Source organism: Suncus etruscus, chromosome 1 (assembly GCF_024139225.1).
Source record: "Suncus etruscus isolate mSunEtr1 chromosome 1, mSunEtr1.pri.cur, whole genome shotgun sequence".
NCBI classification, from domain to species: Eukaryota; Metazoa; Chordata; class Mammalia; order Eulipotyphla; family Soricidae; genus Suncus; species Suncus etruscus.
The window spans coordinates 185,065,733-185,093,083 of NC_064848.1; the positions used below are offsets into that span (position 1 = coordinate 185,065,733).

The window sequence follows — 27,351 nt, forward strand, 5'->3', positions numbered from 1 at the left end:
CCTGCGCAGTGCGGGCGGCGGGCAGCGCAGAGTGCGAGGCTCTTTTGTTCGGACGAGGGGAGGGCCGTCGGCTCGGGGCCTGCGGTACGCCGCTGCAAGCGAGCAAGCAAGCAAGCAAGCAAGCCAAGCGAGGGGGGCTCGAGCGCGCTCAGTCGGGGTGATTGCATTTGGGGGCACCACTCCCCCCCGTCCTCCAAGCTCGGCCCGAACAGCCGCGACGCGCCAGCAGCGCGCCACCGATTCTCCCCGGGGATCTTGGGCGCTGCTTTGAGGTTAGGAGCCCGCTAGGGGCGGGGAAGCGGGGCGGCGGCGGCGGTGGCGGGAAGCGGGGTTCGAGGGGTCCGCGCGGCGGGCGGTGGAAGATCTGGAGCCGGGGTGGGCCGGGCCGGGCCCTGGCGGGTCGGGGGAGCTTCTCGGGGCTCAGTTAAAGAGTCTTAAGGCTGCCTGGGCCCCGGGAGGGAAAAGGGGGGCGCTTGGGGCAATGGGGGGCCCTGCTATTGTTGGGGTGGGTTTGCATGGAGGTTGGGGGGCGGGGGGCCGACGCCTGCGCCAGCCCCGAGTGGAGACGAGAAGTGTAACCTGAGAATCGTCGGGCGGGCCCCCGGCTGCCAGTGGAATTTGGCTCGCCCGCCCGCCCGCCACGCTCCAGAAGTAACTTCTTTTTTTTGTTGTTTGGTTTTTTGGGGGTCACACCCGGCAGCGCTCAGGGGTTCCTCCTTGGCTCTACACTCAGAAATCGCTCCTGCCTTAGGCTCAAGTGGGGGGGACCCTATGAGATGCCGGGATTCGAACCACCGTCCTTCTGCATGCAACTTTGGCAAACGCCCTACCTCTCCATGCTATTATCTCTCCGGCCCCCCTTTTTTGGGGGTCTTTTTTGGGTCACGCCTGGCAACGCTCAGGGATCACTCCTGGCTCTACGCTCAGAAATCACTCCTGGCTGGCTCGGGGGACCATATGGGATGCTGGGATTTGAACCACTGTCCTTCTGCAAGCAAGCCAAACGCTCTACCTCCGTGCTGTTATCTCTCTGGCCTCTCCAGAAGTAACTCTTGCAAGATTGTGGGAGTTTGGGGAGGAAGAGAGCTTGGGAGGGGGCGGGGCGGTGGTGGGGCATCCCCCTCTTTGGTCACCCCCCCTAGGAGGGAAGGAAGAAAGGGTAAATTAGCCCACCTGTCCTAGGCCCCAGTGGTGTCAGGCCACCCTCCACTCCAGGATGCTTTTCCTGGAACCTCAGAACGCAAACACACTCCCTAAATCTCCTCCCCCAGTGTAGCTCTTAAGTTCCTTTAAGTTTATGGACCGTGATGGGTTCTCTGTGCAGTGCTCAGGGATTTGATCCCAGGTAGGCCATCCATCCGAGTGCAAGGCTAGCCTGACTGCTATACTATCTTATCTATATCTCTCAGCCCCTAAACTGATGTATTTTTTACTGCAGACCAAGTAAGGGGTCTTTCTAGCTCGTTTGGAGGAGGTGTGGGGGATTTGGAGGGTGTGCGATTGGATCCAGCCAGAGAGGTTTTAAGGGGTTTTATTTCTGGCTGTGTGCATTAGGGTCACTCCTGATAGGGAGTGCTCAGGGAGCCAGCCATGTGTGCTGGGTATCAAATCTTCCGGTTAGCCCGACGTGCAAGGAAGTTCCTCAACCCATCTATCCCAGCTCTCCAGCTCTTGGAGCTATTTTCATTTAGTAGCTCTGGTAGTAAAAACAGTTTGTTGTTTAAAAAGAATTGGGGGGGGGGGCGGAGAGACAGCACAGCGGCGGTTGCCTTGCAAGCAGCCGATCCAGGACCAAAGGTGGTTGGTTCGAATCCCGGTGTCCCATATGGTCCCCGTGCCTGCCAGGAACTATTTCTGAGTAGACAGCCAGAAGTAACACCTGAGCACCGCAGGGTGTGGCCTGAAAACCAAAAAAAAAAAAAAAAATTGGGGGGGGGAGGAGCCGAGTGATAGGGCGTTTGCCTTGCACACAACCTTGACCTGGGACCTACCCAGTTTCGATCTCCTCCAGCATCCCATATGGTTCTCCCCCCAACCAGCTGGTTGTTGACCGAATTGGCTGGGTAGGGGTGTGGGGGTGTCCCTTTAGGGCCATGTCTGGCTTGTTCCTAGTTTTGTTTAAGGGGATCTTGTGTACTGAGGATCGAACCCAGGTGGGCTGCTGCTCTGGTAACTTGTAACTGCTTGTAACTATTTACTTTAGACTTGATAGACTTTTTAGTAGGTTATTTTTCTGCAGAGTTCCTGGAATAAAAATAGTCTTGGTGGTACCTGAGTGATAGCAGAGCAGTAGGATATCTTAGGAGGGACTCGGGTTCAATCCCCAGCATCCTATTTTGTCCCCGGAGCCTGCCAGTAACAATTTCTGAGCCCAGAGCAACCCTTGAGCACTATAGGGTGTGGCACAAAAAACAAAAGTCTATGATGAGACCTGGCTGGGACTGGAGTACATAAGCCCTGGTTTTATTCCTGACACTGCATGGTACCCCCCCCCCCCCAGGACCCTTGACACACACACCAGTGACTCTTGAACCCTGGGGTGTGATCCCTGGCACTGCATGGTTTCTCAAAACACACACACAGACACACACATCAGTGACCCTTGAATACCTAAGGTATGGCTCTTACTCAAAAAATAGTTTATGGGCTCCGTGATAATGGGCCGGTGCTTCTTGTTCATCTAAATGCCTAATACACAATAGGCTATTCATACTGTTGAATGAATTAGGTTGTGATATTCTCAGAATCTCATGTCAGCCAAAAAATGAATTTAATGTACATTTATATAGTATTTTTTTGTCTTCAGTCTCCAAGTGTTTTATTCAGACACACTTGGCTGAATAAAACTGTTGAGCTTGGCACGTTTATCTTGGCCTAAGTTTTAATGTATATATCCCCTAAGAGTAAATACAAAAAAAGTATTTAGATTGTGCAAGTGACAAGTTTAAATGCTTATAGAATAAACTAGCAGTTCCAGGTCCTGGGTTTCAACAGTAGACTACGTAGGCTGAATATTTTCTGTTGTTTGGGGGGTGGGGTTAGGAACTGTGGTGGATATTGGAGCAGACTTATCCAGTGGTGATCAGGGGTTGTTGATCCCAACTCTGAGGTTGCTCCTACCAATCAATATTCAGGTGACCATCTGGGACTAAGATTCAAACCCTGGCCTACAACATACACAGCATGCACTCAACCTGTTGAGCTAACTCTGGCCTTGAATATTTCCTGTTCTTTTGCTGTTGGTGTTTTCTTGGAGGCTAGGGGTGGGGAGTTGGGGCACATTTAGCTTGGGGCACATTTAGCATTGCTCAGTGCTTACTCCTGGCTCTATGCTCAGGAGGGACTCCTGGCAGTGCTCTGGGGACCTTGTGTGGAGTGAGGAATTCAGTTTGGCAGCATGCAGCATGCTGGTCAAGTGCCTTATCTCCTATATTATCTTTCCAGGCACTCACTTTTGGTTTATTTGGGTTTGGGTCTCCCAAGGATTCTTTTTCTTTTCTTTTCTTTTGGTTTTTGGGTCACCTGGCGGTGCTCAGGGGTTACTCCTGGCTGTCTGCTTAGAAATAGCTCCTGGCAGGCACAGGGGACCATATGGGACACCGGGATTCGAACCACTGTCCTGCATGAAAGGCAAATGCCTTTGGTATTCTTGGTTCAGATGGGTTGATGAAAATGCGGGCAGATCCCCAGAGGGTGCCTGGAAAAGGACTGGGTTGGCTGTATGTGAAGCATGAATCATAACCCCTGTATAAGATCTTCAGCCCGGTATCTTTTTGTTTTTTGTTTGTTTTGTTTGGGGGTCACACCTGGCAATGCTCAGGAGTAACTCCTGGCGATGCACTCAATAATCACTCCTGGTGGGCTTGGGGGAGTCTTATGGGAAGCCAGGGATTGAACTCAGGTCGACCTATACAAGGCAGAAGCCCTGTCTGTCAATTGCTGAGGCCTCAGACCCTGTATATTCTGTTTTAAAGGTGTCTTGCATAGTTAAAGTTATTTTTATTTCCTTGGGGGTTAAGGCACTTGATTTGCAAACATCTAATTCCTTATCTGATCTTTGGCACTTTAGGTGGCTCTCCCAGGCCACCACTAAGAGATCCCTGAACTCTAGGCAAGAGTGGTACTAAAATAAAAAGATGATTTCCCGGGCCATGTCTCCCCCCCACCCCCCATGCCTGCCAGGAGCGATTTCTGAGCTTTGAGCCAGGAGTAAGCTCTGAGCACTGCCCCCGGACTGAAAAACCAAAACAAAACAAAACAAAACAAAAAAAAACCAGTTGATTTCCCTTTAGTGATATCTATTGAAAATTGACCTGTTTTTTGTTTTTTTTTTAGTTTTGGGTCACTCCAGGAGGTGCTCAGGGATTACTCGAGGCTCTTGAATAGTCTTTTCTAAGGTTAATTGGAGAAATTATTTAAATTAACTAAATTCCTATCTTTTTTTTTTTTTGAATGAGGGGTGTGGGTTGGGACCACACCCAGGAGTGTTCAGATCTTCTCTCGTCTCTGTACTCAGGAATTACTCCTGGATTGGGGGGAGGGCTATATGGGATGCTGGGAATTGAACCCAAGTCAGCCTCCTGTGAGGTGAAAACTGCAAATCCAACCCCTCCTCTCAGTATTTCAATTGACTGACTTCTCAGAGTGGCCCAGTCTATGAAATTATGCCTTTCTTTGTTAACAGGTAACATAATGAGTAAAACAAATACTGGTTTCGGAGGTGTTGGTGTTGCCAAATGTGAATGTCTTTAGTCTCTTCTGTTTTGGGGCTATACTAGTTGAGTACCTTACTTGTACTATGTCTCCAACACTACCTCTGCCTTACCTTTTTTTTTTTTTTCCAAATTTGGTCATACATAGTGGTAATGCTCCAGTGACTATTACTTCTGTGATGGGGTGGGGAGGTCATGCTTATGCTCAGGAATCGTGTGATACCAGGGATCTAATATGGGCCTCCTTTTATGCAGAGTATGCTCAGTCTATTGAGTTATTTCTGGTGTATGATTTCTATATTTTTTTAACCTTTTTTTTTTTTTTTTTTTTTTTTTTGGTGTTTGGGCCACACCTGGCAGTGCTCAGGGTTTACTCCTGGCTGTCTGCTCAGAAATAGCTCCTGGCAGGCACGGGGGACCATATGGGACACCGGGATTTGAACCAACCACCTTTGGTCCTGAATCCGCTGCTTGCAAGGCAAACGCCGCTGTGCTATCTCTCTGGGCCCTGATTTCTATATTTTTAATTCCAATTTAGTTATAGTTGGTCTATCTTTCTAATCACTATTTCATCTTTTTCTTTTGTTTTTTTTTTTGGGGGGGGGTCACACCCGGCAGCACTCGGGTTACTCCTGGCTCCATGCTCAGAAATCACTCCTGACAGGCTCAGGGGACCATATCGGATGCCGGGATTCGAACCACTGTCCTTCTGCATGAAAGGCCAAACGCCTTACCCTCCATGCTATCTCTCCAGTCCCCACTATTTCATCTTAAATTAAGATTTGCTAGAGCAATAACACGATAGGGCTTTTTACCTTGCACGTGGGCCAACCTGGGTTTAATCCCTGGCATCCCATATGGTCCCCGAGTTTTCCAGGAGTGATTTCTGAGTGCAAAGCCAGGAGTACTCTCTGAGCACCACTGGGTATGCCCCCTACCCCCCAAAAAAGGTTTGCTTCTATTACCACTGTTCTACCTATTTTTGCAGATTTTGTCTCTTTGGGGGGGGGGAGTTTCGGCCACACCCATTTGATGCTCTGGTTACTCCTGGCTAAGCGCTCAGAAAGTTCAGAAATTGCCCCTGGCTTGGGGGGGACCATATGGGATGGGGGGGATTTAACTGCGGTCCTTCCTTGGCTAGCGCTTGCAAGGCAGACACCTTACCTCCAGCGCCACCTTACCAGCCCCAGATTTTGTCTCTCTCTCTTTTTTTTTTTTTGGTTTTTGGGCCACACCCAGCGGTGCTCAGGGGCTACTCCTGGCTGTCTGCTCAGAAATAGCTCCTGGGCTGGCACGGGGGACCATATGGGACACCGGGATTCGAACCAACCACCTTTGGTCCTGGATCGGCTGCTTGCAAGACAAATGCCCTGTGCTATCTCTCCGGGCCTAGATTTTGTCTCTTAACCTAAAGATTTTCCTCTATTTTCACTCATATCTTCGTTTTAACATACACTTCTGCATATTAAAAGGGGAATAGTCAAATTTCTGGACATATATGAGGTAAAATTTAATTTAGTGTATCTTTTTGGTTTCGGTTTTTGAGCCACACCTGGTGGTTAGGGGTTACTCCTTGGTCTGCACTCAGAATTCACACCTGGCAGGTTTGGGGGACCATTTATGGGTTGCTGGAGATCGAACCTGGGCCATCGGCATGCCAAGGCAACGCCCTATTCTCTGCTCAGAGATCACTCCTGGTTGAACTAGGGGACCGTTTTTTGCGTACTAGTATTCTAATACTAGATTATTTAGAATTCCTGGACAAGGCTTACAAACTAAGGGCTAGAGGAATAGTACTGTGACTTGTGAAATGACTTGCTAAATGTGTGGTCATGAGTTCAAGTTCTCATGTTCCACAAGCACTGAGCCTAATCCAGCAGTTCTGGATGAGCCTGGCAGTTTTGCTGTCTGATCCCTGGTGCCACGTGTCATTTCCAGGTGTACTGTGGTCAGGTGTGTGAAAACCACATAAATGGGTGAGACCCCACTTCCAGTAAACCCTCAAATTAAAGATGTTCATTGAACTGGAGAGAGTTTCTAATGGGTCAGAGTACAAGACCTAGGTACAATCCCCCTGTACACTGTTTAAGGACTACCTCTGCTGAACACTTGGTATTATCTCTGCAGAACCCCCATAGCAAGCAACCATACCTGATGTGCAATTCCTACTGAGCACAACAGCCAGCCAGCTATGTTGTTTGCAAGCCTCTATGACCACAGTGTCATCAACCATGAATGGGAAGGGGATCAAAACCTTTAAAAGGAAAGGAAGGAAACTTCTGGTCCCCAGGGCTTAGAGTATAAAATTCCTGCTGTCTATTGAATAGTTTTCCATCTGGAAAGCATTTGCCTCACAGCCACAGCTAACAATTGAAAACAGTTTGGAAAGATGAGTCAGGACTGTCAGTTAAATATACATGCCTTCACCTGCCTTTGACTGCTATGTAGTTGTTGATGCTCTATAAAGGTATTTCATACTTATTTTTTATTGAGAATTTGTAGATTAGGATAATCTTTTTTAGGGGGAGGATTGGGTTTTTGGGTCACGCCTGGCAGTGCTCAGGGATTACTCCTGGCTCAATATGCTCAGAAATCACTACTGGCAGGCTGGGGGTGGGGGTGGGGGATTTGAACCACCTTCCTTCTGCATGCAAGGCAAACGCCTTACCTCCGTGCTATCTCTCCGGCCCCAGATTAGGATAATCTTGATGATCATTCGCTAAAAATCTGACAGCTTTTGGGGGCCTGAACAATAATAAAACAGGTAGGATCATCACCAGACTCCCATATGATCCCCCAAGTCCACCAGGAGTGATTCCTGAGCAGAGAGCCATTAATATCTGAGCACCACTGTGTGTAACCCAGTGCCTCAAGAACCCTTGAGCCTTTTCTCCCCTCAAGCTGAGAGCTTTGTACTATTATTTCCTGACTAATGGAGTAAGTTAGTCTTTTTTTTTTTTTAAGTCTGGCTTCAGTCTCAACTGTTTAAAACCTTTTCTAATCACCCTAGTCGTTTATTCCTCCAAACTCTGATAGTTCTTTTGTGACTACTTACTATTGGTTTAATTTCTTTAGATAATTATTACATATTCTTATCATTTCTCATATTGAAATGAACTTTTACTTTTATTGGTTTCCTTGTGTGTTGTGTTGTTATTATTATTATTGGTGGTGATGGTGGTTTTGAGCCACACCCGGTGGTGCTCAGGAGTTACTCCTGGCAATCTCAGGGGACCTTATGGGATGCTGGGGTCAAACACAGATTGGCCAGGTGCAGATAATACAGTGAGCAATGAAATCGAAATTGCCAGAAACTTTTATGAGGACAAGAAATGTGGAAGCTTTATCCATCCCAAACTTCTTAAAACTTTATAAATATATAGTTACATATACTTTATTACTCAGTTATATAGTATGCTCACTGTATGTTTGCTTCAGCTCCACCTTTTTGTATGTTTTTTTCTTTTTCATTTTTGGTTATTTATTTTTCTACTTTTTGGACCATTATCCAATTATGGTCAGGGGTTACTTTTTTGGGACTCTGCATCAGGGGTTAATCCTGGATCAATTGTATGTATTCAAAGCAAGTACTTTACCCTGTGCTACTGGTAAGGTTCCTGTTTTTCTGTCCAAACCCAGGGTCTTATAGTTGGGAGACTTTGGACATTTTCCAAATAAGTGAAGTGGGCTTAATAAAGTTGTGAGAATTGAACTAAGTGCTTGTATGTGTATTGTGGGTTAAATATTCGGTAAATGTTTTATTTTTAATTATGTACCCTGAAAGTAGTCTCTAAAGCCTGCTCTTGTTTACATATTCTGTCAGGTTGACCTATGGGCCACACCCGGCAGTGCTCAGGGGTTACTCCTGGCTGCTCAGAAATAGCTCCTGGCAGGCACGGGGGACCATATGGGACACCGGGATTCAAACCAACCACCTTTGGTCCTGGATCAGCTGCTTGCAAGGCAAACGCCACTGTGCTATTTCTCCGGGCCCAAGGATGTGCTTTTTAACACTGGTTTCCTTGGCTGCCTTATGTCCTGCCCCAACCTCTTAGTAAATATAACTAGGTCTTGAACTTAAGAGTAGAGACTTGAAAGGGAGAATGAAAACAAGAATGGGAAAAGGAGTAGGTGGAAGACGGAATGAATGGGGGAGTGATCAAACCTTGCCTGCCACACCTTCACCAAGTACCACATTTTTGTTCTCAGTAATCATTCTCACCTTAGGACTTTGAACCTAAGCTTATTTTTCTTGATATTTGCAAATTATCTTTCTGGTCTCCCTTTAAATATTAATCTAAAGATACTTATGGTATTTATTGACTGGTGAGCCATATATGTGACCTCTAGTTAAGGTCTTTTTTAGGCTGAGTATAGGAGGTAGGTGGAGGGATTACACATCTTGGTACTCAAAGCTACTTGATTCTGTGCATTGGGGCCTATTGGTGTTAGGGATGAAACCCAGGCCTCCAGCATAAAAGGCATGTGCTCCAACCCCTTGAACAGATAACTATCCAGAGAGCCCTCTCTCTCGGTAAGTTTCTATTACACTGGGATTCAAAGAGCTTAAAGTAATATAGAGAAGAGACGGCAAATTATGAAAATGTATAAGTAAGGGGCCGGAGAGATAGCATGGAGGTAAGGCGTTTGCCTTTCATGCAGGAGGTCATCGGTTTGAATCCCAGCGTCCCATATGGTCCCCCGTGCCTGCCAGGAGCAATTTCTGAGCCTGGAGCCAGGAATAACCCCTGAGCACTGCCGGGTGTGACCGAAAAACCAGAAAAAAAAAAAAAAAGAAAATGTATATGTAAGGTTGTCACATTAGTTTTACAAATAAGTTATGCAGTAATATATATATATATATATATATATATATATATATATAAACTATATTCATTGTTTTAAGAAATCAGGAATGGGGAAAGATTCCATGTGTCTTGTCCTCATAAGTTTCTGGTGATTTCAATTTCATTGATTTAATTTTAAAAGAGTTTATGTTGATGTTGACTGAGATAAAAAGATTTCCATTCAAGAACATCTGTTTTTGTTTTGGGGTCACACCCTTTGGTGCCTAAGCTGTTGCCAGCTTTGTGCTCAGGGGACTGTGTGGTGCCCGTAATGAAACCTTAGCCACATGGCCTTCTGTATACGTAGCATAAACTCAACCTGTTGAGGTGCCTCTCTGGCTCTCAAATATTTTTCAAAATTTTATGGTTAAGATAAAATGTTCGGGGCCGGAGAGATAGCATAGAGGTAAGGCGTTTACCTTTCATGCAGAAGGATGGTGGCTCGAATCCTGGCATCTCAAATGGTCCCCTGAGCCTGCCAGAAGTGATTTCTGAGCATAGAGCCAGGAGTAAGTAACCCCTACACACTGCCGGGTGTGACCCAAAAACCAAAATAAATAAATAAATAAATAAATTGTTCACTTGTGGGGCCAGAACGATAGCTTAGTGGTAAGGTGTTTGCCTTGCATGCTGCCAACACAACAGATTCAGGTTCAAATTCTGGCATCCCATATGGTCCCCCAAGCCTGCCAGGAGGAGTTTGGTAGTTGGTCTGTTTCCAGACCTACCTTTGACCCTTCAGGTGCTCTTGTCCTCCTGCTCCCCTTTAGGACCTAAAGAAATAGCTATAGCACAAAGCAATAGCACAGCTGTAGGGTTGTTCGCCTTGCACTAACCTAGGACGCACCCAGGTTTGATTCCCAGCATCCCATATTGTCTCTGGAGCCTGCCAGGAGCAACTTGTGAGTGCAGAGCCAGGAGTAATCTGAGTACTGCTGAGTGTGACCCAAAAACAAACAAAAAAGTTTACTTGTCAACTGTAAGAAGTGATTTGCAGGGGAGAATGAGTAAGTAATACAGCAGTAGAATGCTTGCCTTGAATGCAGCTGACCCAGGTTTAATCCCCAGCGTTCCATATGGTCCACTGTTGAGTAACCCCTCAATATCACCAGATGTGGTACTCCCCGTCAAATAAAATTGATTTGTAAGCTAGAGAGGTAGTACAGAAGGTAAGGGATAAATAAGGCACTTGTCTTGAATTTATCTGTGGCCTGGCTTCACAGTACTAAGCACCACTAGGTATGGTCCACCCCCTCCCGATTGTTGTATGCCAATTATATGTAGAATGTAAGTTCACCTGAGGATGTAGTTTCTGCCAATAATCTTACGGCATTGGCTTTTATTTGGTAGGGAAGGGGCTCGGGCCATACCTGTTAAGTGCTTTAAGTACTTGGAGGTCACTTCCATGGTGTCAGGAACTGAATATAGGGGCTCTTGCATGTAAAGCATGCTTTCTCAACCTTTGAGCCATCTCTGACCTAGGCAAGTGAAGTGGGAGGATTTTAAATTAAAAAAAAATTGTAAACTTTTATGGAATAGTGTCAGATACACTATAATAAGAATTGTACTGCAAACATGTTTGTAATCACGGTGCTCTTGTTAATTACAAGAAGTGTATTGTAGAACTATAATATCTGTTTTCACATATGTATATTTCTTTTGGGGGTCACACCTGGCATTGCTCAGGTTAGTCCTGACTGCACTCAGAAATTGCTCCTGGCAGCCTCTGGGTACCATATGGGATACTGGGTATAGAACCCATCCGTCCCAGTCAGTGTGTGCAAAGCAAATGCCCTACCACTGTGCTCCAGCCTCAACATATGTATTTTTGTTTATATACATAATCATAAATGCTTTGGGAACTATGTAATGACCATGACTGGCCACGTGCAAGGCAAGCAAAGTGCCTTATTCTCATACTGTTTCTTTAGCCTAGAAAATCAGTGTTGTGCTTTTGCTTTCGATTTGGATGGGATGGGGCACACCCTATTGTGCTCAGTTTACTCCTGGCTCAGTCCTCAGACAGCATTCCTGTAGTGATATCCCTTGAACAAAAATGTTAATTTGGGGGGCCTTGCACATACATAATTGAACCAGGTTCTATATTCCATCTTAAGTGGACTGGTGTCCCAAAAGCAACCCCCCATAAAGCCCAAAATTGTCATTTTCTTTTGGGCCACATACCTAGTGATGCTCAGGGACTTACTCCTAGCTCTGCACTTAGAAATTACTCCCGGTGGTGCTTGGGAGTATGGGATTCTGAGGTCCAAACCCTGGTTAGCCATGTGCAAGGCAAGCACCCTATCAGCTGTACTATCTCTGCAATCCCCCAAGTTAGCATTTTAGTTAGTGGTTCTCAGCAGCCTATTTGCTAGGTATTTAACTTTTAAAATTCTGCACTATCTAGCACTTGTTAATTTAAAAGACTCAGACTGCTAAGGCATTAAAAACCAAAGCTTTGTAGCTGCCTGCTGATTTAATTAACAATAAATACGTTCATATTCCAGTAACCAATTAAAAATCATTGTTTTTTTAAGTCCAATAACTTTCAAATTCTTTTCTGAAAGAAAATCATTATCAGACAATTTCTTATTTACTGATGACAAATTGTAGGGAGGATGTGTCTCAAGTGAACTCTTTCTGTCTTTTACAGGCTGGAAGTCTCCTTGCAAGTGGTACTCTTCTCTTACAGTGTTTTAGTTACACTCTCTTAGCTCTGCATCTGCAGCCAGAGCCTTAGCCCAGCCTTGCTAAGAGATGGCTTTACTGAAGTGATCTCTCTCTCTACTCTTTAATTGTGTAGCCTTTGTGATTTAATTTGCTTTCTTCAGGCAGCAATAACATCTGAATGGCTTGTTTCACAGGGCGGTTTAGAGTAGGAATTCTTACATTTGCCATTCTCAGCCAACTCCTTTTTACTTGAGAAAATTTTATGGGGGCCTGAGAGATAGCATGGAGGTAAGGCGTTTGCCTTTCATGCAGAAGGTTAGTGGTTCGAATCTTGGCGTCCCAAATGGTCCCCTGAGCCTGCCAGGAGCAATTTCTGAACATTGAGCCAGGGAGCGCTATCAGGTGTGACCCAAAAACCAAAAAAAAAAAAAAAAAAAAAAAGATTTTTTTTTTTTTATGGTTTTTGGGCCACACCCGGTGACACTCCGGGTTTACTCCTGGCTATGCACTCAGAAGTCACTCCTGGCTTGGGGGGACCATATGGGATGCTGGGGGATCTAACCACGGTCCCGTCTGTCCTAGGCTAGAGCTGGCAAGGCAGACACCTTATCTCTAGTGCCACCACGCTGGCCCCATAAAAAAAAATTGCAGTCTGGGTATATAAGTCAAATATTTATTGATGAATCATAAAGATTTTTTTTTTTTTTTTTTTTTTTTGGTTTTTGGGCCACACCCGGCGGTGTGTTACTCCTGGCTGTCTGCTCAGAAATAGCTCCTGGCAGGCACGGGGGACCATGTGGGACACCGGGATTCGAACCAACCACCTTTGGTCCTGGATCGGCTGCTTGCAAGGCAAACACCACTGTGCTATCTCTCCAGGCCCCATAAAGAATTTTTAAGGGATTGGAGAGAGAGTACATTGGACAAGGTGCCAACCTTGTTCCAGCACCTCATATGTTCCTTCAAGACCCTCCAGGAGTGATCCTGAGCACAGTCAGGAGTAAGCCCTGAACACAGCTATATATGAACACACCCCCATTAAACATTAAAAACTGAAAATGCTCACAATTGAGTCAGGATATAGCTCAGTAGTAGAATACCTGTCTTAAATGCACGGCTTGAATTATTCCTTCTTGCCCCACACTCATTCTTCTAAAAGAATTCATAACAAAACAGAGAAAGCTGAAATCCAGCAAGAATTAGGAGTTAGAAAGTTTCAGAAAGACCACTAGGTACCTTTTATAAATGGGGTTACAGTTGGGACCTTAAAAACAAATGGGATGTCAGAGTTAATAGTACAGCTGGTAGGATCCTTGCCTTGCATACACTGCCAACCCTGTTTCAATCTTCAGCATCCCATATGGTCTCCAGAGCACTGCCCGGAGTAATTCCAGAGTAGTCAATAGTGACCCCAAAACACATGCATGCATGCACAGCAAAAAATGGGGATTGCAGCAGAGAGGTAATACAAGGGTTAAGACATTTTGTGGCCCTTATTCTTAGAATAACTGTTGTGTGAAAATCAGAATTCTGGAAATAGGACTAGAGCATAGTACAGCAATCAGGGCACTTGTTCACAAAGCTGATCAGGATCCATCCTTGCTACTGCATATAAGCCCTGAGCCCACTAGGAATGATCCCTGAGCACCACCAGGAGTGGCCCAAATTCTCCATCCCTCCAAAAATTGAATTCTGAAAACCTAAAGGCATCTTTCTTCATTCATTCAATCAATTGATTGTTATGTTCAGTGACAGAAAGGAAGATACATGGGTACTGCTTGTAAAAGATAGAGGGGTTGAAGATGGAGGTAAAGCCAATGTAAGGATAGAGGTAAAGTCGGGAGAGGAAGAGTATCAAAGATACTTATATGTAGCTGCATGTCATGCACTGTGAACTGGGCCTTGGTTGTTGCACTAAGTCACACTAGGCAGAAAATAGTTATCTATGCATTCTCCCTCTTTTGGGGGGGAGTTGGGTCACATCCTGTGGCACCCAGGTTACTTCTGGCTCTGTGCTCAGAAATCACTCCTGGCAGGCTCAGGGAACTGACTGTATGGATGGGATGCCCGGAATCAAATTAGGGTCCATCTTGGGTCAGCTGTGTGCAAGGCAAACACTCTACCTCAGAGCTATCCCCTCCAGCCCTATCTATGCCATTTTATAGCATTTCAAAATACCAGTATTTTGTTGGGAATGCAAAACCTAAAATACCATTAGTGGAAAAGATTCGTATTTTTAAAAAATCAAACTACTTCAATGATTATTATTTGTTGTTCTCTTGATTCTGTATTATCCAGCAATGTGTATTTTCTCCTTCTGTGTTTGTTTCTGTGATGAGAGGAGTTTCACACGTTTGGTTGTTTGCTTGCTAGATACCATATCCTTGGTTGTGGTGCTCACATACTTTTCACTGTAACATTCTGGAGGTTGCACACTTGATTACAGTGTTTGAACACTTGATTCTGCTCTTACATTCATTCTGGTGCATTGGAAATCACGTCTTGATTCAGCAGTTACTATAATTTTTAATAGCCTGACATTTGTTCTGTCTTTTGGGGGGGCAGTCACACCTGGTAGTGGTTAGGGACTACCCCTGACTCGGGTTGTGTTGTGTTATTCCTAGTAATACTGGGGGACCATATGTGGTGCCGAGCATGCTTTCAGCCATACTATTTCTCCAGTCCTGTTTCAGTAAAGCAGGCATATCTCACGTGCAGAAATAGGAATGCCAGTATTTCTTTGGAGTGGCAATTCTTTTTTTTTGGGGGGGGGGGGGAGACACACCCGGCAGCGCTCAGGGGTTACTCCTGGCTCTATCAGAAATCGCCCCTGGCAGGCACAGGGGACCATATGGGATGCCAGGATTCAAATGACCGTCCTTCTGCAGGAAAGGCAAACTTATTACCTCCATGCTATCTCTCATTACCTCCATGCTATCTCTCCAGCCCCAGGAGTGGCAATTCTAAGGAGCTAGTATACTCCTCCTGGCTTAGTACTTGGGTTATTTCTGGCAGTGCTGTGGCAACCGTAAAACTCAATATAAACTTCTGTTTTGTTTTATTTTGGGGGGTCACACCCGCCAGCGCTCAGGGGGTTCCTCCTGGCTCTGTGTTCAGAAAATCACTCCTGGCAGGCTTGGGGGGAACCATATGGGATGCCCGGGATTGAACTGGGGTCCGTCCAGGATTAGCCGTATTCAAGGCAAACGCCCTACCTCTGTGCTATTGCTCCCCCCACCACCGTGCAGACCGGGGGGGATTGCATTTATAATCAAACAGGGTCAAAGTGATGATTCTGATTTTTATGAAAATCTGTTATGTTGGGCAGGAGAGATAGCATGGAGGGTAAGGCATTTGCCTTTCATGCAGAAGGTCATTGGTTCGAATCCTGGCATCCCATATGGTCTCCCGAGCTTATCAGGAGTGATTTCTGAGCGTGGAGCCAGGAGTAACCCCTGAGTGCTGCCTGGTGTGACCCAAAAACTAAAAAGAAAATTTGTTATGTCATCTAATAGACAAAACTTGAAAATGCATTCAGGAGCCAGTGTGGTGTCGCTAGAGGTAATGTATCTGCCTTGCCAGAGCTAGCCTAGGAGGGACCGAGGTTTGATCCCCCGGCGTCCCATATGGTCCCCCAAGCCAGGAGTGACTTCTGAGCGCATAGCCAGGAGTAACCCGAGTGTCACTGGGTGTGGCCCAAAAACCAAAAAAAAAAAAAACAAAAAAACAAAAAAACATTCTAGCATTCTATTATGCATGCCAGGTTTTTGTTTGTTTTGATTTTTGGATCTCACCCAGTGGCACTCGGGATTCAAACCACCATCCTTCTGCTTGCAAGGCAAGCATGCTACCTCCATGCTATCTCTCCAGCCCCTATGCATGCCAGTTTTTAAGTGTTTTAGCAGTTCGTTTAAAACGTCCAATTCCTGAGTGATAGCACAGTGGGGAAAGTGTTTGCCTTGGCATACAACCAACCTGGGTTCGATCCCTGGCATCCCACATGGTCCCCAAGCCTGCCAGGAGTGATTGCTGAGTGCAGAACAAGGAGTAACAACCTAAGCTCAGCCTGGTGTGGCCCCAAAACAAACAAAAGTCCAATTACTTTAATCTCAAGACATTAGTGCAGTCTAACCCCAATTGTAACTGTCTTGAATTATGTGGCAAGCTTGATTCTTTGTATATCATCTGGGGAACATATTCTTCAATTTGTACTTTAGGGCCAATTTTTTTAGATTAATTTTATATTGGTGTGGCGCCACCTACTGATACCAGTTGGAATCATAAGGGTTTGTAGTAAACAACTTTAGAGAATTGAGGAAAATAGACTTATTGGGAACCAGAATTTAGTGCTTTGGAAACCTTTACAAGTAAGCCACCCATCCTAATGAAATATTTAAGCTCTGTTTAAGGTTCTGTTATTTGTGAAAAGTACCTTCTTCAAACTTCTCATTTTCATATAATTTAAGAGACATTTGATGGTTTTTTTTTTTTTTTTCTGGTCCCTATTCTAATATTTTTATGAGTCATTCTTTAACTTCAGAAATGATAAAAATAAAGGTGAATAATAATACAGTGGGTAGGGCATTTCTCTTGCACACGGCCAACCGGCTTCGATCCCTAGCATACCATATGGCTCCCCAAGCCCACCAGGAGTAAATCTTGAGAGCAGAGCCAGGAGTAACACCCTTAGCACCACCTATGTGGCCCCAAAACAACAACAGCAGCAGCAGAAAAATAAAACTATGGGTTGGAGAGATGGTACAGAGGATAGGGTGCTTGACTTGCATATGGCCATCTGGGTTTGATCCTTGAGCATAGAGGGGGCGAGGGGGATTGAGCCACACCCAGCAGCACTCCAGGGTCAGGGGTTACTCCTGTTCTTCAGCCCTGAAAGCTGTAAAACTCAGGGTGTAAAAGTGTGTGGTTTTGTTTGGTTGCTTTTAATGCCTCACTAAGCTTGCTGTGAGCTGCTCCCAGTTCTGAGCCACCATCAGGTGTGGCCACACACATACATAGAAATAAAAATTATAAAACAACTATAAATAAGATGTCAACAAGAAACTTAAATTGTGATGACATTCAGAAAATTGTATAAAATGTTTACAAAATAGAAAATAACCAATTTTGGGGCCGGAGAGATAGCATGGAGGTAAGGTGTTTGCCTTTCATGCAGGAGGTCATCAGTTCGAATCCCGGCGTCCCATATGGTCCCCCGTGCCTGCCAGGAGCAATTTCTGAGTGTGAAGCCAGGAATAACCCCTGAGCACTGCCGGGTGTGACCCAAAAACCACAAAAAAAAAAAAAAGAAAAAGAAAATAACCAATTTTAATTGCATAGGCAAAAAGGGAAATTAAACAAGATGTGTACTAAAAAAGCTATTTCCAAAGTAAAAAATATTTAATATTGGGATAAGATGGAAAATATTCAAAGAATAGTATAAGTTTAGATTTAAGAACTATATGTAAGTTTGACTAGTTAATTTTTTTTTTTTTTTTTTGGTTTTTTTTTTTGGGCCACACCCGGCAGTGCTCAGGGGTTATTCCTGGCTTCACACTCAGAAATTGCTCCTGGCAGGCACGGGGGACCATATGGGACGCCGGGATTCGAACTGATGACCTTCTGCATGAAAGGTAAACGCCTTACCTCCATGCTATCTCTCCGGCCCCTAGTTAATTTTTTTGACTAGTTTTTATTTGGTGTTTTTGTTTTGTTTTTATCTTTTTTTATCTTTTTTATGCTAATCTTTGTATTCTTCCAATTTTAGTATATGTGCTGCCGAAGTGAGCACTTTATCTTTTTTTTTTTTTTTTAGGGCCACATTTGTCATTCCTCAGGAGTGTATATCCCTGGTCAGGCTCATGCTCAGTACCATATGTAGTGCCAGAGATTCAAACCAGAGTTGTCCACAAGGCAAACAAGGCTCTTGGGCCCAACTGACTTTGGGGGGGGGGGGGCACACCTGACGCTGCTCAAGGGTTACTCCTGGCTCTGCACTCAGAAGTCACTCCTTGCAGTCTCGGGGACCATATGGGATGTCCGGGATCAAACCTAGGTTGGCACAGGCAAGGTAAATGCCCTACCTGCTGTGTTATTGCTCCACCCCAAAACTGTGACTTACCCTTTTACTTTCTTTTGCCATTTTAGCAGCGTCACCCTTTAAACCAGAAAGCTGGCGGGCACCATGGGGAAGAAACAAAACAAGAAGAAAGTGGAGGAGGTTCTAGAAGAGGAGGAAGAGGAGTATGTGGTAGAAAAAGTTCTCGATCGAAGAGTGGTAAAGGGCAAAGTGGAATACCTCCTCAAGTGGAAAGGATTCTCAGAGTAAGTCTAGTTGGCACAGGTAAAATGCAGTATTTAATTATCAATTATTTCTCAGGAGTCCAGCAGTGTCTTAAGACCTATGGTGCCTGAAGGAGGGTGAACATGGTACAGAAACAATGTGACTTTTAGTCTGATCTTTTTGGTATATTCTTTTTGTTTTGTTTTCCTTTTTATTTTTCTTTCTTTGGTATATTCTAGTTCGGTAAATTATACGTACAAAATGCTATGTGAAGCATAGTACTTCCTTGGGAAGTACTCTCTGACTTTAGACGGGTAAGTTTGCAAAGAAAAAGTGATCCTTCTTTGAAGAAGGCATCCAAGATTTCAGTTTGAAGATTAAAAACCCTAAGCCCTACCACGCTCTACTCCTTAACCTTCGCCTAAAATGTTTGAACTTTGCCAACTTTCTGGTCTCAGACAGAATCTTGCTCTAGTAACTCCTCTTTGCTGAGGACAGGACACCTTCTCTTGTCATCCTGTGCGTCTCCTTATTGTGACTACACTGACTGTGGAGGAGGAACGTGTGACTCACTGTGCCCTCTTGTTGCAGTGAGGATAACACGTGGGAGCCAGAAGAGAACCTGGATTGCCCTGACCTCATTGCTGAGTTTCTGCAATCACAGAAAACAGCACATGAAACCGATAAAATCGAGGGAAGCAAACGCAAAGCAGATTCGGATTCAGAAGATAAGGGAGAAGACAGCAAACCAAAGAAGAAGAAAGAAGAGGTGAGACTAGAAGTAAGAACTTTTATTACTATTTCAGAATTTTTTTAATTTAAAAAATTAAAAGGAAAAGCAGATCATTGTAGTACTTTTTGTTTTGCTGTTTCTTGGATCTTAATATAGCAGTCTCTGGATCCTTCTGAAATTTGAGATCTATGGGTTTTATGCTTATGCGGCCACATAATCTGTACTTATTTCATCCATTTTTTATGAACAATAAGTGTAACACTAAAGATGGATATAAGAGCTGGGTGAATTTATTCCTGTAAGTAGGTATCTTTTTCTTTTTTTTTTTTTTTTTTTTTGGTTTTTGGGCCACACCCGTTTGATGCTCAGGGGTTACTCCTGGCTAAGTGCTCAGAAATTGCCCCTGGCTTGGGGGGACCATATGGGACGCCGGGGGATCGAACCGCGGTCCGTTCCTTGGCTAGCATTTACAAGGCAGACACCTTATCTCTAGCGCCACCTTCCTGGCCCCGTAAGTAGGTATCTTTTTTTTTTTTTTTTTTTTTTTGGTTTTTGGTTTTTGGTTTTTGGGTCACACCTGGCAGTGCTCAGGGGTTACTCCTGGCTGTCTGCTCAGAAACAGCTCCTGGCAGGCACGGGGGACCATATGGGACACCGGGATTCAAACCAACCACCTTTGGTCCTGGATCGGCTGTTTGCAAGGCAAACGCCGCTGTGCTATCTCTCCAGGCCCAACACTTGAAATCTTTATTTTGCTGAGCTATATTCTCCTTTTAGTATATGGGATACTCTTTAGTGTTAAAAAGTATTGATGGAACACTCATTCAGAAGTTTTGCTTTTTCGGGGGATGGTCACATCGGATGATGCTCAGGTTACTCGTTTTGAGGGACTGGAGAAATAGGGCACTTGCCTTAAACATAGACAACCTGATTTCTTTTTCTTTTTCTTTTTCTTTTTTTCTTTTTTGGCTTTTGGGCCACACCCGGCAGCGCTCAGGGGTTACTCCTGGCTCTGCACTCAGAAATTGCTCCTGGTTTGGGGGACCAGATAGGATGCTGGAAATCGAACCCAGGTTTGTCCTGGGTCAGCTGCATGCAAGACAAATGCCCTGCCGCTTTGCTATCTCTCTGGTCCCAGACAACCTGATTTTAAGCCCTGCCAGGAATTAACCCTGAGCACTTCTAGGTGTTGCTCAAAAAGAAGAATTTAAAAAACCTTTTTTTTTTTTTTTTTTTTTTTTTGGTTTTTGGTTTTTGGGCCATACCCGGCGGTGCTCGGGTTACTCCTGGCTGTCTGCTCAGAAATAGCTCCTGGCAGGCACGGGGGACTGACTATATGGGACACCGGGATTCGAACCAACCACCTTGGGTCCTGGATCGGCTGCTTGCAAGGCAAACACCGCTGTACTATCTCTCCGGGCCCAAGAATTTAAAAAAAAACAAACATCTTTTTTGACAGGAAATCAAAGTACAAGTTATTGGTGAAATGTTCACAACAGAGAAATAAAGTAGCTACAGTTTGGATAACAGTCAGTCCTAAGTCCCAGATAGTTAAATTTGTCCCTCCCTCTCTTCTTCCCTCCCTTTCTTCGTTCCTTCCTTCCTTTCTGTTTTTATTTGTACCATCCTAGTTTTTCAAGTTACATTTCCTGTCTTCTAATGAAAACAACTTTGTCTTTTCCTTGTACTAAAACACTGTATTTTTTATAATTAGATTTAATAGTCATTTCTACATGGGTATCTACTCTTTTTCCTTTCTTTTTAAATTTTAGGCACCATGCTTTACAAAACTGTTGGTGTAGGGTTTCATACATAAAACATTAAAACATTCTAATACCAGGACTAAAGCAATAGTACAGCAGGGAGAATGCTTGCCTTATATGCAGCTGACCCAGGTTTGATCCCCAGCATCCCATATGGTTCTCCTGAGCCCAGTTGGAATGATTCCTGAAAACAGAGCCTGGAGTAATCCCTGAGCACAGCCAGGTGAGGTCTAAAAACAAAAAAGCAAAATATTCCAATGCCTACCTTTCACCATAGTTACCATACAACTCCTCCCATCATTGTCCTAGTATCCTCCTACCCGATCCCTTTCTATGGTAAGCTTCCTACAAAACATCATTCCTCTGTGTCTGTTGCCTTGGGCATTTGTTATTCCTCTACTATGGTTCTTTATATCCCATATCTGAAAGAGATAGTGCTGTATCTGTCCCTCTCCTTCTGACTAATTACATAGCATGATACTCTTCAGCTACCCAAGAAGTGGAATTGCTGGATTTTAGGAAAGCTCAGTTTGTTGCTTTTTTTTTTTTTTTTTTTTTGGATTTTGGGCCATACCCAGTTGTTGGTCAGAGCTTATAACTATTTTTGTGCTCAGGAAAGCATGGAGTACTGGGGACCAAACCTGTGTTGGACTGCTTGCAAGGCAAACACTTATCCACTGTACATTCTCACCAGCATAATTCCTAGTTTTTTTATTTTCTATCCATCTTTTTTTTACAGTCAGAAAAGCCACGAGGCTTTGCCCGAGGTTTGGAACCAGAGCGGATTATTGGAGCCACGGACTCCAGTGGAGAACTCATGTTCCTGATGAAATGGTGAGTCTGTCTGCAGTTCTTTGTTGTGGTTTTTTTCTTCTCCCCATCTGCTCCATCCCAGAGGAAAAGAGTTCAACCTTCAAAACTCCAGTTGTGAAACTTTAAGATGGCATAGCCCTTCGATAGTGACCCTCGTCTGACTGCCAACCTGGACTCATGAGTTACAGGTAGGGGCCCATAGGATTCTCAGATCTTCGCCCATTTTTATAGGTAGTAGGAGAAAAATCTAGAGCAGAGCAGGTATGAGGAGGAATCACATTTTGCTTCCATAAATGCAAGTGGAAAATCAAAAATGTGATATGAACTCTCCTACCTCTTTTATAAAGAGACTGGGCTGGCCCCAGAACCAGAAATTTTGTTAACTTCTCTCACTAGTAGCAAAGAATTTCTGTAGCTACCCCTTTGACTGTTAGATTTGATCCCAACCAATTTGTATAGATATACAAAGTCCTTAAAAAGCCTTCAGGGATCAGCAAGGCCCCTTTACTATATGTATTGAGCATAGATCAAGCCTACTTTATTTCCCTTACTATAAATATAAATAAGTGATAGTATTGTTCTGTGAAACAGCTTAGTAAAAGTTGTTGTTTCAATAATCTTTTTGTTGTTTGTTTTTTGTTTTGGGCCCAAACCTGGAATACTCAGGTTACTTATGGTTCTGCTCTCAGGAACCACTCCTGGCAGCTCGGGACTATATGGGATGCTAAGAATCTAATTTAGGTTTGACCACATGTGAGGCAGGCACTCTACCTGATGTGGGGCCACAGCAGGATCCCTGGGGCTCACGCATCCCTGGTGGAATTGGGGAATTAGTGGGGTGCTGGTGATCAAACCTGGGTTGGCTGCATGCAAGGTAAGGGATAGTACCTGCTATACTATTACTCCAGTCATTTTAGTAATCTTAAGAGTGATAATTTTAGAGACTTGGGAAGTGCAGCAAGTAAGGTACTTTTCTTGCAGGTGGCTAAATCAGGTTTGATCCAGAGCACTACATATATTTCCCTGAGCACAGCTGAGTCTGGCCCAATCTTCCCCACCTTAAAAGAAAAAAAGACAAAAAAAAATTTAATTTGAGAAAACTTTTTTCTTTTTTTCTTTTTAACTACCAAGTAGTTCCCAGTTATTGTCCTTAATATATAGTTTAGTTTAGGGGCTGGAGCGATGGCACAGTGGTAGGGCATTTGCCTTGCACAGGGCTGACCCAGGACGGACTGCGGTTCAATCCCCCAGAGTCCCATATGGTCCCCCAAGCCAGGAGCAATTTCTGAATGCATAGCCAGGAGTAACCCCTGAGTGTCACCGGGTGTAGCCCCCCAAAACCAAAAAATAAACCAATATATATAGTTTGGAAGATGGAGAGGTAATTTAGTAGAGCACATGCCTTGTATTCATGAGGACTGGAAACATAGCTTAGAGCACTGACTCAAATTTTATATGCAGGAGCCCTAAGTTTGGTCTCTGGCACGTCAGTAGTTCTTTGGGAACCTTAGGAGTAAAGCCCACTCACTACTAGTTATGTCCCCCAAAACAATAATAAAAACATCAGGCATAATTTAATCTTTTTTTGTTTGTTTGTTTGTTTGTTTTTGGGCCACACCCGGCAGTGCTCAGGGGTTACTCCTGGCTGTCTGCTCAGAAATAGCTCCTGGCAGGCACGGGGGACCATATGGGACACCGGGATTAGAACCAACCACCTTTGGTCCTGGATCGGCTGCTTGCGAGGCAAACGCCCGCTGTGCTATCGCCCAATTTAATCTTTTTTTTTTAACATTTATTTATAAGCTGATTGATTTGGGTTTTTATCTACATCTGGTGGCCCTTAGGCATTACTTCTGGCAGGCTCTTTAGAACTTTCCCCAGAAACTTTGTGTATGTTTGTGTTAGATTACACCTGCTGTGTGGCCTGGAGGTAAGGCGTTTGCCTTTCATGCAGAAGGTCATCAGTTCAATCCCAGCATCCCATATGGTTCCCCCTCCCCCTGCCTGCCAGGAGCAATTTCTGAGCATGGAGCTAGGAGTAACCTCTGAGCACTGCCGGTGGTGACCCAAAAACCACACCAAAACAAAAAAAAGATTACACCAGCTGTGGTGAGGATTTTTCCTGGCAGTGCTCAGGGTACCATGTTGGGGGTTGAACTTGGGTCTTCTGCATGCAAAGCAAATACTCTAGAGAGTGATTTTACAGGAGTGTGGAATCATTTCTAAAAATAGTAAATATTTCTATTAAGTGAAATGACGCACAAGATGGGAAGCAGTAGCCTTCATGTTCCTGACTGCCAGCCTCCCTTTCACTCCCAGTCATTTGTCCATTGTTGGGGGAAAAAAAACATATCAGCATGCTCATCTCTAGTTCTTTGTGGTTGCATAGCTTTAGTTTTAGTTTGTTTGTTACTGGGGTTCTAGAAGTTTTTAGGTAGTATCTTGTATGAGATCCCATGCTTTACTTGCTGTTTGCCTGTGCTAGCTACTATCTTTGTCTGCAAAATTTTTATTAACACCCCTGTGAGTTGTGTGAGTATGGTATCTGGTGATTTAGTATAATTATGAACTTACATGAAATTACCCACCAACACTGGCTTTGGCCAGTACTAGGTTGGTTGTTTTTTTTTTTTTAAGGTGGGGGCCCATAACCAGTAGTGCTCTAGGCTTAATCTTCGCTCTATGCTAAAGGGGCTGCTGGGGGTGGTTGTACTTGGGTCAGCCATATACAAGGCAAATGCTTTACAACTATTTCTCCAGCTTCTGATATTAAATCTTAACCAATTTGTGGCCCATGGACATATAGCTTACTTAGGTTAAATCCTGAACACCGCTGGATGTGACCCCAAAACAAAACTTATCAATGTTTGGATATGGAAGAGTATGGTTATCCTTTTTTTTATTTTTCCCTTGTTTTTTTTTTTAAAAAAAATTTGGGGGCCCGGAGAGATAGCACAGCGGTGTTGGCCTTGCAAGCAGCCGATCCAGGACCAAAGGTGGTTGGTTCAAATCCCAGTGTCCCATATGGTCCCCCGTGCCTGCCAGGAGCTATTTCTGAGCAGACAGCCAGGAGTAACCCCTGAGCACCACCGCGTGTGGCCCAAAAACCAAAAAAAAAAAATTGGGGGGATCCATACCCAGCAGTGTTCAGGAGTTAGTCCTTCCTGGCTCCGTGCTCCGGAATTATTCCTGGCAGTACTCAGGGAACCATAGGGGATGCAGGAGATGCATGCAAGGCAAGCACTTTACCTACTCCAAAGTATACTTTTGTCTTGAGAATTTAAAAGTCATTTGTGGATTTGGTTTTTCCTTTTTGTGAGGGAAAGGGGAAGGGTCCTTAGAAGTTCGGCTATGATAGACTTGCTTGGCCAACTTAGATTTTGACAGTGTTATTCCAAGTGAAATTTTTTGTGTTTTGGGGCCACACTCAGCGGCGCTCCAATTACTCCTGGCTCTGCGCTCAGAATCACTCAGGACCATATGGGATGCCAGGGATCAAACCAAGGTCAGGCACGTGCAAGGCAGTTGCCCGCTGTACTATTTCCCCCTCCCCCCCCCACCTCCCAGTGAATTTTCAATAGAAGATATCTCAGGTTTTCACTTGACTATTACACAGGCTGCTAATCAAAGCTGCTTGGGCCACAGAATTACTCTTTTATTAACCTGAATGCAGGGTTTTAAAGCCCTGTGCCTTTGGTGTGATCCAAGTTAGGAGGCTCACCAGGTCACAAAGTTTTTCTCTTTCTTCTGCAGGAAGAACTCGGATGAGGCTGACCTGGTTCCTGCTAAGGAAGCCAATGTCAAGTGTCCACAGGTTGTTATATCCTTCTACGAGGAGAGGCTGACATGGCATTCCTACCCTTCTGAGGATGATGACAAAAAAGATGACAAAAATTAATAACTTCTGAATGCCAGCCCCTGTCACACCTGACTGTGGGTTTTAAGTGGGGAGGAAAGGAGTTATACTTGTCTTGACACCGTAGAGGTGGCTTGAGAAGATGTCCTTTGAAGAGCCAGTATAGTTTGTGCCCTACAGCAGCCCAAGTGCTTTAAAGCCGTTCCATGCTGTATAGTTTGCACACCCATCCCAGTGGAGGGGAAGGAGGTAAGTGTTTCAAGGCAACCCATTCTGCACTCAGCTTAGAAAAGCAAGTGGCCTTCTATGAAGGACAAAATGTGCAGAATGGGTGTGTGGGAGAGCAAAAAGCCACTGTAGATCTTCAAAGAGCATCTCCACAACCCACAGCCTTCTTCCCAATAGTGTTAACTCTGCATTTTCACAGCGTAGCATGTGTGTAGTTTTGGCTATTACTGGTGTATTATTTGGGGTGGGAGGGGAAGGGAGGGGAAGAAAGGAAATGGGTAGGATCATTTTTGTTAAAATTTGGGGCCTGATTAGGGAAATGGTGAAACATTGGAAACAACTTAATGATTTATTTGGCTCTATGTCCAGAATATTTTATCTTTTAAAAAAAATGTCATTGGCAATATAAATGAGGACTATTAGAGACTGTTTAAAAGCTGTGAAAGCCTGAAACTTAGCAGCCAAGGTGTTCCTTGCCTGAGCTTAATAATGTTCCCAGCAAAGGACTAAGCCAGTTATTAATTTACCAAAGCTGCCAATCTGGGTGGATACTGATTAGGAAAGGCTAGATTTTTATTGGGTTTACACACAGACAGATCATTCTGTCTGTGAGGTGCTAATTCTTCAAATTGACAAGAAAATAACAAATTTTTTTTTTTTAGTTAAGTTACATCAGTTCATCCATCCAAGCCCTACTCCCCTGAGGTCTCTGAGGAAGGGAAGAGGGTGATTTAGGAGGTGGGAGAGAGACTAAGGAAGAACAAGGGCCCAAGCTCTTAGGTTGGAAAACTCTTGGAGCCTCAAATTTTAGACTCTGCAATTCTTGGTCCAGGGTTCCTTCACTGACAGCACAAATTCACTGAGTCACTTCAAGAGTTCTATGACTACAAAAGCCCTGATCTCAGGAGAAGATTAAACTTTCATACTGGGGCAGTGTTTCACTTTAAGACACAAAACAATACAAATGTTTTTTTAATCCTAAGAATGAACTAAAACCCAAAATGCTGTCTTGAATCATGAGATCCATCAGTTCTTGGCATCATCTAGACCTACATCTAGAACTCCATTGTAAAATCTTTGTAGGCATGTGTTAGGTTTCTGTGAAAACTGTTTAAATGTAAACTTCATACCATACTGTCATTTTTTTGTCTTAATAAAATTATAGATTTATAACCTTTGATTTCTGTTTTGATTAAGTCCTATCAGAAAGTGTCCTTCCTATTTATGGGTTTAGCCTGTAGAAAGCAATTTTCACATTATTACCATTTTGGAGGGGTTTGTTTTACCTTTTTTTTTTTTTTTTTTTTTTTTTTTTTGGTTTTTGGGTCACACCCGGCGGTGCTCAGGGGTTACTCCTGACTCTGCTCAGAAATAGCTCCTGGCCGGGATTCGAACCAACCACTTTTGGTCCTGGATCGGCTGCTTGCAAGGCAAAAAGCCGCTGTGCTA

At 44.3% G+C, this 27,351-nt stretch overlaps 1 protein-coding gene and 1 pseudogene across 2 annotated transcripts; one reads left to right on the forward strand and one right to left on the reverse strand.

Annotated features, from left to right (window-relative positions):
* CBX1 (chromobox 1) lies at positions 1 to 27,082 on the forward strand. Of its 2 annotated transcripts, none has more exons than XM_049781391.1 (5): positions 1 to 272; positions 18,374 to 18,550; positions 19,101 to 19,290; positions 21,745 to 21,839; positions 25,572 to 27,082. In XM_049781391.1, the coding sequence occupies exons 2-5, from the start codon at positions 18,411 to 18,413 to the stop codon at positions 25,714 to 25,716; spliced, it is 570 nt and encodes a 189-aa protein (XP_049637348.1). In that variant the 5' UTR covers positions 1 to 272; positions 18,374 to 18,410; the 3' UTR covers positions 25,717 to 27,082. The 2 variants fall into 2 exon arrangements, with proteins under 2 accessions (XP_049637348.1, XP_049637349.1); XM_049781392.1 differs by having other exon boundaries at positions 19,101 to 19,278.
* LOC125998154 (60S ribosomal protein L23a-like) overlaps positions 26,929 to 27,351 on the reverse strand; it is a 9,161-nt pseudogene continuing 8,738 nt past the window's right edge.

Bases quoted from the DNA above. Each gene is read 5' to 3' on its own strand.
- CBX1 (XM_049781391.1), top strand. From the start codon at position 18,411: ATGGGGAAGAAACAAAACAAGAAGAAAGTGGAGGAGGTTCTAGAAGAG. The intron at 18,551-19,100 runs GTAAGTCTAGTT...CTCTTGTTGCAG, and splicing joins AAGTGGAAAGGATTCTCAGA to TGAGGATAACACGTGGGAGC. The intron at 19,291-21,744 runs GTAAGAACTTTT...TTTTTTTTACAG, and splicing joins AAGAAGAGGTGAGACTAGAA to TCAGAAAAGCCACGAGGCTT.